The 11,531-nt window shown below is 38.6% G+C and overlaps 1 protein-coding gene across 1 annotated transcript; it reads left to right on the forward strand.

The window, feature by feature from the left end:
• The first annotated feature begins 2,444 nt into the window (after nucleotides 1–2,444).
• Nucleotides 2,445–6,978, forward strand: LOC104039811 (granzyme A). Its single transcript, XM_009502898.2, has 4 exons — nucleotides 2,445–2,578; nucleotides 4,321–4,459; nucleotides 5,156–5,428; nucleotides 6,212–6,978. The coding sequence occupies exons 1-4, from the start codon at nucleotides 2,487–2,489 to the stop codon at nucleotides 6,368–6,370; spliced, it is 663 nt and encodes a 220-aa protein (XP_009501193.2). The 5' UTR covers nucleotides 2,445–2,486; the 3' UTR covers nucleotides 6,371–6,978.
• Nucleotides 6,979–11,531: the final 4,553 nt, after the last annotated feature.

The raw sequence follows: 11,531 nt of genomic DNA on the forward strand, positions 1-11,531 counted from the left end.
TGCTATATCTGAAAATAGCTCCAGATCTGCCTTCTTCAGAGAAATCACCAACAATTACCCTCTGTCCCAGAAGGGAGGACAACGGCAAATTCAAGCCAGCTGTCTGTCCAAGGTTTTCTACAGGTAAAACTCACATCAGGCTGGGCCAACTGAGCTCAAAGTTGCAACACGGCCAGAACACAGAAGCTTTCTGCAGGCTGATTGTAGTGGGGCTCAAGTCTTCAAGAAACCTTCTAGGCTGTGTGGTAGCGACACTGCACTGAATGTACATAGTTAGTTAATAGAATATTTGATATTCCAAATTATTTAATATTGATGGAAGTTATTTCTATTATTTGGATGTATATTTGGAAGTGAGGAACTGTGCCTTTACAAGGCTTTAATGAGATTTTTTCAGTTTTCAGGACTCAATTCTGTTGCCCAAAACTCAGCATTTAGTGACATCTGAGATACCCTGGCTTTCATAGACATGGGCACAGGGCTGGCAAATCTGACATAGCATCTGCAGAAGACCCATGGCCTTCTGCACAAGGAGGCAGATCTAAGACACCTTAGGACACTTTAAATGGCATTATATCCTGAGATCTACATCACTAAACCACAATCAGTGCTACATGGATGCTCATTCAGTGAAAAGCTAATGAGTAGTGTCAGGTGCTGAAAGGAGCAAACATCAGATTCCTTGGCCTGAGGGGCTCCTGAACAGTGCCGGTAACTCTCTAATGGGGAATCGGCTGGGATTCATCTCTGACCTGGAGGGCATCTGGGGTGTCTAGAGTGAAACTACCCGTCTTCATGTGGGCAACTGAATCAAGCCAAAATTTATGTGTGCTGGGTCCCACTGTGTAACTGGACACACAGAGGCTGCAGGGTTTCACCCCAGTACTCATATATTAGCTTTCTACAATTGCTACAGAGAATACATGCGGCGGGGCAGATCCTGTTTTCACATCACAACAGACAATGCAATTTCTCACTAATACCTCTGACGTAAGCTACCTTGTTGGGGAGGTTTTTTGCCTTGGTCACAGTTACAAATGTCAAATACCATTAAAAGGAAAAACAAAACCCACATCCTTTTCACTTAGATATATATATTGAGCAGTGAATAAGGGGGAACACAAGACAGAAATCATGGGAGCTTTCCTTAATTTGTCCACCTATACTGCTGCCATTCTCCTGGTAATTCATGGAGGTAAGTGCCCAGCTGGATCCTTCTGAAGGTAAATGCTGAACATACAGAGTTCCAGTTAAGCCAGCCTATATTAATGTAAAGGAAATAGTCATAATTATTATTTGAGTTCTTATTATTAGCTCTTTTCTACTGTCTGCATGTGTTTGATCTTCTGTACAAACAAAATAATTTCTGAATGGGTAGTATTTAAAGCCACGCAGAGGACAGGCTATTTGGAGTTGTTCAGAGGAGTTAACATAAAGATTATCTGACCTTTTTCTCCAGAGGCATACACATACATTAATGCCTTGATTTTCTGTTTTTCTGAAAATCAGGTTCATGTAATATGACTACATATAGTCACTTATATAGCCCAGTTTCCAGGTGCCTACATAAGTCATATATTGTACATTTATCATGTAGCAGATCTGAGATTGTTACTCATTGTAAGTTAATTTCTTAACTACAGCAGCAAACTTCAGGAAAAGAAATCTGCAAGAACAACAATACTTTGGTGCTTTTCTTGTCAAAGCTCACCCCACTAATCTGATTTTGTTCCCATTGAAACATAGAATCATAGAATGTTTTAGGTTGGAAGGGACCTTTAAAGGTCATTCTAGTTCACCCCCACTGCCATGGGTGGAGACATCTTCCACTAGACCAGGTTGCTCAAAGCCCCATCCAGCCTGGCCTTGAACACTTCCAAGGATGGGGTATCCACAGCTTCTCTAGGAAACCTGTTCCAGTGCCTCACCACCTTCACAGGGAAAAATTTCTTCCTTATATCTAATCTAAATCTACCCTCTTTCAGTTTAAAGCAATCACCCCTCATCCTATCACTACATGCCCTTGTAAAAAAGTCCCTCCCCAGCTTTCCTCTAGGCCCTTTTCAGGTACTGGAAGGTCTCCCCACAGCCTTCTATTCTCCAGCCTGAAAAACCCAACTCTCTCAACCTGTCTTCATAGGAGAGGTGCTTCAGCCCCGCAGCCATCATCGCTGCCGTCTTCTGGACCTGCTCCAACAGCTCCAACAGCTCCAAACATATAGAAGTAGTACTACTGAGCAATTTTAAAAGTCTACCCTGAAGACCAGCATTGTGACATATGTAAATACTTGCGCACAAGTATACTGTATTATTGTATTATGTAGTACTGTATACTTAGTAATTACATTAACTCTTTTTGCTAAAAGACTTTGTGTGTGTTCAGTATTTGTTAGTCCAGCTGTGTGTATTGTTATGTATTTTTATATTTAGGTTTGTGTGTGGATATCATTGGTGGAAATGAAGTAGCACCACACTCGAGACCATTTATGGCCCTGATCAATGACGCAAATGGAAAAACTCTTTGTGGAGGAGCTTTGATCAAGGAAAACTGGGTGTTAACAGCTGCCCATTGTGAAGTGTAAGTTCTTACTCTGATTAAGAGATTGTCCTTAGTGAGAATCTGATGTCTCTCTTTGAGAAGGAAAGTTAATATCCCTGGCGGTTTTGTGCATTTAGCATGACCATGATCATGTTCTGATTACTGTGTTTTATAATTTATATTGGCCAATGTGCTTCAGTGAGTAAAAAATAATATAACAATGTATACAGATCTTTACTGTTTCTGAAGAGATATTTACAAGCTCCTAGCTTCATGCAAGCACAAAATAGAAACACTGAAGTAGTGAATTTGGGGCAAGGGTTTATTTCTGTTTTCTCAGTCAAGCAGTACACTGGGCCAGAGGATGGGCAGACTAAATAGCTGCTCAGAAAACAGAAATAAATTCTTGTCATTTTATTCTGTAAAAGATACGCAGTTCACCATAGAAAGAGACAGCATGCAGTTATACAGGAGCAAAAATCCTCCCATCAGATGACAGGAGACACTGAAAAGTCTCAGCTCTATTGGATATGTTGGTTTGTCAGCCAACATTTTTCTCCCTGTATGACTCAAGGTGCAAATGGATGTTTGGCCTTGCAGAGTAACTCAGTGAGGCAAGATGTGACGTTTAAATGATACATCCTATCCCTTGCCTTTGTGAGGAGGACTGGAGCTGTGCTGAGGCAGACCTCACACAGGCTTTGCCAATGGCCAGCCCAGGACCAGTGAATCACTGGACTCTGCAGACATCAGAGAAATGTATCCATCTCTCCTGTCCCATTCAAACAGGGAGATATATGGGACCTACTACAAAGACAGCATAAGGCCCAAAAATTTTCATATTAACATAAGGTAAAAAGTGTTTCCAAAGGAGATCTCATTTAAGAGAAAATACAATAAATAATTAACTTAATGATGTTCAGTCAACAGTGAGACAGCTCTTAATAGCTGAAGGGAAGGAGCAACCACTTCCTCAGGGTTGTGTTTGCTGCAGTAAGTTGCAAATGATGGCCACCTACACATCTGCTCATCAAAGATTCTCCCATTCAGCTGTAACGTACATTGTTCACCCAGAAACAGCTATACCTGTGGTCTGATATAAAGGTCTACTTGGACTGCTTGACCAGGGAGTGCTAGACTCCTGGTTTCTCTGCTAGAGAACGCCAGCAGGCACCACTGTCACCACTTCAGTACCTAATAAGTATTTGAATTTGCAGAACAAGTTAGAGAAAGAGAGTGAGCTGTCTCACATGGACTCAGAAAGTGGTGTTGGAATGGTGTTAGGGCAAAGCAATGGTACAATTCAGTCCAGTCATGATGGTTTCTGAACTAACAGTGCTGTGAGCTATTCTCCCAAATTTTCAATACAAATTGCAGAGGACACAGCTGGTGAGACTACTACCAACAGCAAAGCTGATGCATCCACCCCTCATTCAGTTCCCAAAGGGAAACAACAGGGGTAGGTTCAGAGTCAAGTACCTGAACCCTGACTGTGCTCCTGAGAAGCTGAAAATAGGATAGCATGAATTTTGATTCATTGAGTCCACTTTTTTAACTACTTGTTAAAACAGGGTAATCTTTTCTGTTTTTTTTTTAATTACTGTGGTTTTCTTATTTAATTTAAATTGATGTTTATTATTTTTATTTAAATTACATGCCTCTTCAGACATGAGAAAAGAGACTGTTTAGCAGCAGGACACAGCTGAGCACCACAGTGAACAGCAAAGAATTATGGAGTTACAGCAAGTGAATCCCACTAACCATGTTGTCTCTCTTCTCAGGGAAAGAGGCAAAGTTATTCTTGGAGCTCATTCTCGGAAAGCAAAAGAAAGAGAAAAACAGTTTTTTCAGATTGCGAACCAAATTCGCCACCCTCTCTACCGTCCTGCTCATAAGGAAAATGACCTCATGCTGCTGCAGGTATGGACTTACATGTCACTTACAGAATATGCATCTCCTAAGATGTACCAGTTTCTTCCTTCTGGAGGGAGATGAGCCAAGGGAGTTTCTAGTGACTTTTCTTCTGGGGTGATATATTCTGGTCTGCTAATCCAGCAGACTGGAGAACTGCGGATACGCAGGGAACTAAGGCAGTCAACAATTCCTGTAATGCATGCCATTGCCAGAAGTAGAAAAATTCTGGAGCTTGACCAAGATATTTCAGTTTCTGGCTTTTCAGTGAACAGTGAAAGAATAAAGATTGTCCACAGAAAGAAGCACATTTCACTCACAGAAATAATTTGGCTAAAACACCTAATGTTCAGTCTGAAAAATAGTTCTAGTTAAAAATTTCTGACTTCTCTGATTCTCAGTTTTGCCAGCTTCAGTGATTACTGTTAGTTTGTCCTCCCAATGGTCTGAGAGCCAGAGAAGTAAAACAGGGCATTTTTGTATAGCTAATATTTCAGCAGAAGATAAATGGGTTTTTATAATACAAAAAATACTCATTTTCCTCATTCTTATGTTGACTACATAAATTCTGTCACAAAGACCTGAGGAATCTCAAAAAGAGTTTGCAGTAACCCCCCATCACCATAAAGGAAAAGACCCAATGGTTACATGCAAGGCCTCTGTTAGACTCCACCCCATACTAACTATTTTCCATATCTTCTACAGCTTCACAAAAGAGCAAGACTTACTAAAGCTGTGCAGCTCATTCCACTGCCTAACTCAGGTGATGATCCCCAACCAGGAACAACTTGCACAGTAGCAGGATGGGGAAAAACTCACAATAATCAGAATGTGCCTTCTGATACCCTGAGGGAGGTCAATATCACTGTCTTCAGTAGGCAAACCTGCAATGACAAAAAACATTATAGAAAAAAACCTGTTATAACAGACAACATGATATGTGCAGGGTCTAAGAATGGAGGAAAGGACTCATGTTTTGTAAGTATATATACCGTCTATATCCACATAAATCATATTAAAAATTAAAGTACTAACTTTTACACATTTATAATTTCTGCATCTTTTCCATTCAATGATTAATTTTATTTTAAAAAAGAGTGAATTTACAAGGGTTGTTCTTCTAAGCTTTAAAATCAAAACTTCTGAATTGATAAATCCACCTTCACAGACTTTGGGTATTGTGGTTTTATCGAGACATGGCAGGTAGCTATTCTATTCTTCAATAAAATTATTTTAATAGAAAAGTCTCTACAGAATAACTTATGAGCCCATTCTCAAGCAGCTTACTTCAGTAGAAAAACTTCTCTGATGTCAGAGGGCTTTGAAACAGGTTTTGCTGATAAAAAGCATTTTGGCTGGGGCCCCAAGTCAAATGCAAAACTGTGTAAGAACTACCATGTTTTAAAAGATTTAAATATTGAATTAATGAAGTTACAGAAAATATACCAATTTCTAGAGACTTTCTGGTTTCCAAGAGGAAAGTTTCCAGCTTTTTCTTTTCATATTCAAAAAGACTATCTATTCCTTAGCACTGAGCTAGATTCACTCTCCATTACTCACACTTGAAAGATCAGATTGAAGTGTTTTTTCTTCCTTTTTGCTAATTAAAATCTTACTTTCCAATGAGGAAAAAAAAGAAATCCACAATAGCACTCTCTACATTTTTATTTCCTCCATGCATCTGGTGCAAATTTTATTTAAAAGAAGCAATTTTTAGCTTTTGTAAATTTGAATGACCATTTTTTTTTCCCCTTTTTCCAGGGGGATTCTGGTGGACCTTTAAGATGCAATAATGTGATGAGAGGCATCACTTCTTTTGGGAAGCCAAAGAAGTGTGGTACTGTCGATGGCCCTGGTATCTACACTCGACTCACAAAGCAATATCTTCGGTGGATAAGGAAAACCATAGGGGGAGCCTAATATATTGGGTTTTGACCAAGTGGTTTCCTACTTTGTACTTGTGCTAACAATATCTAGTTTTGAAATACACTTTTAAAAATAGCTTCATTATTCTGTAGAAGAGGTATTCCCATGCTGAATTTTAGTAGCTTGATGTCCTAATAGATGAAAATACACACGTCTGTTTTCAGGGCAGATGTGATCTTGACTGGGCCATAACACAATGCTCTGCTATAACAGCATTTGTAGCTTATACTGTCAGCCATGGAGTCATTCGACAAGTATTTGTGACTCAGACTTCCAACATTCTTGCATTGCTCATTCATACTGAGCTTTATGTGGATGAGTATTTCTGAGCAAGAATCTCAGCTGTTTGTGTCCTCACTGCATGCTGAGTATAAACCCCATTCTTCTGTATCTGGGCTTCTGCAAATAACCCTGAAAGTTAATGAGATGCTAGGTACAACTCCAGACACCTGAAAAACTTGGTAGTTTCTCTGCAGCAGAGTTCCTGATTTCACAGGTGTAGGGGACTGCTAAGCTTCAGAAAATTTTCAGAAACTTCATTTGAGTGTGGGACATAATAAATGTGTTTCCTAACTGTCTAGTATTTCAAACCTATAGCTTTCATCCCTTTATGTACTTTGCATTTAATAAAGAAATGGCAATAAAAATTTACTGCTTGCAGCTGTCACTATATGGAAAGCTCCATCTGTTGCAGTACAGACAGTCTGTGTACATAACGTTTTGGATGTGCAATATGTTTGCAGAATGCACCAAGATCAGCAACATTATGTTCAAAAATCATCTGAAAACCCATCCTCCAGAGAAATGACAGGATGTGTCTCAGCTGGAATATCAGTATGATAAAGTGCTCTCCATAACATAAAACAATCTTAATTTTATGATGCCACTACTGCTGTTCGAGATATGCAATGAAATTAAGTGCTTCAGCAGCCACTTGTCAAACAGCAAACAGACGTATTGTGAAAAATGCTTCTGCCCACCTCTGTATTAACAGTCTTGGGCACTTTTGATACCATGAACACCTCAGAAAAGGGCTTGGTTTTATTTTGTGTTCCTTGGAAGTAGTCATTAGCTAAGAGAAAGCAGAGGATGTTCAAAGAGTGAAAAAATCTTTATTGATTTTCATTTTAAAATGATTGCTCAGTTCATCATGAGCAACTAAACATCACTTATAACACAACACGGGAAAACACAGACTAAAACTTTTTACACAACTGCCTTCACCAGATCTTGTTGAGAAGAGACAGTAGTTTTGGCATAGAGGAATAATGAAAGGCGAAGGAAGGAGAAGGCCTAAACTATAGGGATCTTTACTGAAAGTTTGTATGCTGAACATCTTCTTTTATGTTTTCTGTCCACTACAAACATTACACATAACTTTTCACATTCCTTATTCTTATTTCTAAAATGTTCTGACACTTGGGCTGAACACACAAACAAGCACACAGACACAGAGGCAAACACAAACATAAGAGCAAAGCAGGAACAGAGAGGAGAATTGCCAGGAAAGTAAGTCTGCATCAGTGAAACTGAGAGCAGAGTTTGACCCACTGACTGGTACTGACACCCAAAACAGTGATTTTGATTCTGTCTTTAAACACATATGAAATAATTAAGGCAAGTCCAGACTTTTTCTGTTTTTGCAAACCACCAAACACTTGCTTACGAAAGAACTGATTCTAAAAAACCTTCAGAAAACAAAAATATCCTTATCAATCTAGTGAAAAAACTGTAGCTAATCTTCAAGACAACTGATCACCTAGGGTTATTTGACTCTTCCCATATATTAGTCTTACTTAATTTCTTTCTTCTTTGTCCATTTTTTCACTCTCTTTCATCCTGTTATAATATTTTTTCATGTTACTGCTTCCTCTTTGGTCTGCTTCTTGCTCTTCCCTGGAAGTCACAGGCAGCAACCTTGTCAATGGAAAATCCCACTCAAAGCCTACCATTCAGTACTTCTCAATTTTTCACACAGTAGTTCTGACCCAAGTGGGATCAGAAAGGAGAGGTTCTAACCCAGGAGAAGTTAAAATGCATGAAGAAATGTGCAAGAAAAAATTTGCTGTCTTCCTCCTCTAGCTTGACATTTAGGATCTACCCAAAAATACTTTAAAAACTTGCTTTTTTACATGTGTGTTATTTAGTGAATTGTGCAAAATGAGCCAGTGGAATGGGACTTACATGGTAAACAAAGTATTCAAGCCTCTGTCACCACTGCCAGTAGGGGGAACTTGGGAAAAACAGCAGAAGCAAGGAGATGGAACTGAGTTTTCATCTAGGCTGGGACTTTCTCTGATCAAGAGACATGAACCCATCCCCAGTACAGCTCCAACACTATGGGATGCAGCCCATGCAAGTTCATGTACTAGGTAAGAAAAATGTTATGATCATTCAATGTCATTTTGACATCTAGAATGTAAAAATTTCTTCTCACCGTGGGTATATGTGATAACCGGGGGAAACGAACAGGTAATGAACTGCATTACACAAACTAATGCCCCATTTATGAAGGTAGCATCAAGTCAGATAATATAGTGGCTGAAGAACAAAGGACTGTCTGCTAGAGACTACTTAGTGCATTTATGTGTGGAAATAAAAGGATTCCCCAACCTGAGTTTCTTTAATACATTTCATTGCATTACAGACAGACAATCATAATGTCATATTGGCATACCTGGGAAGACACATGCCCTGTATGGGCAATGAAGTTTTTCCTCTTGTAAAAATTTTTTTTGTCCTGAAGTTTTGGATTCCATATGTTGTACAGTGCTTAACCTTGGACAGGACTGTAGGGATGGCTGCCTGAGTTTAGGCAACTTAAATTATACTTAATCCTCTGTGCCACCCCTGGAGACTCAACCTTTAGTGCATACAGACCTCAGGTGCAGAACAAGCTGACCTCTTAGAAATGGATTCTGATTTCTGTCTCACTATAGGCCTGAATGATATACTAGGCATGTAACAGGCAATGAGCTAAAATATGCCATATTCTACAGGGAGGAAGTAAGAATTTCACATTTTGCCCAAGACTTCACATGTTAAGACCTTTGCACTGGCAGGATGAGGCAGCTATGCAAAAGCAATTTACTTTCAGCAACGGCATACTCTATACCTGCAAATATTCAACATTACCTGCAAAAGATTAGTGAAGCAGAATCACACTGCTTACTCAAGTCCTCAAATTCCTATTACAGAAAGATATATTTGGCAGTGAGGGAGCCTATCTAGAAAAGAAACACATCCAGAAAAGGAACTCCAGTTTATGTTTAATTTCATTCCAGAATAGTCACAGTCTGGAATTTAAATGCATGCTTAAATGCTTTCTCAGACATGGTCACAGAACAGAGCTACAGATCACATATAAGATTCTTTCATATTTATGGGCTGTTGGTTGGTTCTACTGAAACCAGTGACTTCTCTTGCTTTTAGATACTATGTCAAAATACTGGGGGAACAGCCTGACCACTAATAACGAACAAGCATAATTAACAGATATGAGCACTTCTCAGTCTGAAAGAAATATATTTTCTTATTTTGACAGTTGAGGGTCCAACAAGATATGCTTAGCTTCAATATTGACCAGCTCCTTCCCCACCACAGCCCCCCAACCTGTGTTACACATCTCTTCCTGTGCTTGGCAAACCAATAGCATTTAGGCACTGGCAAAGGAAAGAGGAGAACTTACGGGAGAATCTAAAAAATATACGAGTAAAGAGACTAATTCCACTGCTATTTTTCCCATTCAAAAGAGAAAAATGTTTTTAACATTTTTAAAAAACTTTTAAATTATTTAAAATACTATTTTGAATACTTAAATCAGATTCTAAATGTTTGGTAAAATCTCCTCCAACAAACATGCTCATATGTGAAGACAGACACAGTATAAGTTATTTCCCATTCTTAGACATCAGTTTCTTGGTAGGCATTTCTCAATTGATAATCAATGTTCCTATTCTCTAACCTGTTTTGAAGACCACATGAGATGAGGTCAGAAACCAGTAGTTTAGTAGAAGATTTATTGTAAATTAACATCTTACTAGGTAAAAAAGATCAGTGGTCTCAACCTTCCAGACCTAAATTTAGCAACCACGTGATTTACGAACAGCAAAAGATGAGGTTTTAAAAATTATCAGAACTAAAGACATCACAGTTTCACATTCATTTCCAGAGATACTTGTGCCCCTGTTAACTTTGCCTATCTCTTTTCATGCACTTGATCACAGCTTAATTTTCCCTGGGCTGACACTGCTCTCCTCCCCTAATCTCCAATTCTTTCCCAGCTACAGGAAATATTCTAAATAAATTTCCAGCAGAAAAAAAAAAATACAAACAAAATGAGTTTCTGAGCTCACAGGGCTTTTAATATACAAATGCCGGAGTGAATCCTTACCCCCGTGTCTCTTCATTCCTAATAATGAAAGCAAAGCTCTGAAAATGTCTGTGAATAGAACACATTTTGAATAGCACTACTGAGTTGCATCTGAATAGCATCTGAAGACCAATCCTGACAACCTTACTTAGCTATTGACAGTGTAAAAGTCTTACACAGGCAAATTTCTGTCAAAGTCCAAGAGGTTTGGTCCTTGTGAGTGCTAAATTAAATTCATAAGAGGGTAACAGCTGCCAGGTTTGCTGACACCCAGAATTAAACTGGTACCCTTAAGGAATGTATGAACTAACTGCTGTGTTTGATCCATGCTCAAATGCTCAAACAGCATGTTTCTTTGACTATGTCCATCTGGCTTATTAACCAGTTGATTACATAATTATACATAATAATTCTATTATATTTATATTTATATTTTCAATCTATTTATATTTTCAATCATTGTCAAACATAGTAGGTGGGTTTAAGGAAAGGAAACAATTAAAAATCCAATAAAGACATTTTCTAATTAAGCTAATTATCATTACCACTACAAAACCAATAAAGAATTCCCAAGAAATAATTTCTATTTAGTTACAGTTGTATGTTTAACTGACACTCCAGAAATATTTAGACAGATTCTGTACCATGATCTATGTTTATATATATATACACCCTGGACTGGTCTCTGCTGATCCTAGCCTCTGAATGATTCAAGGCAATTTACATGAACTGGCATGTGGTTCCCAATGGGGATGCTAAGAAGATGTAAAATTACTTATAAGA

This window comes from Phalacrocorax carbo, chromosome Z (genome assembly GCF_963921805.1).
Source record: "Phalacrocorax carbo chromosome Z, bPhaCar2.1, whole genome shotgun sequence".
NCBI classification, from domain to species: Eukaryota; Metazoa; Chordata; class Aves; order Suliformes; family Phalacrocoracidae; genus Phalacrocorax; species Phalacrocorax carbo.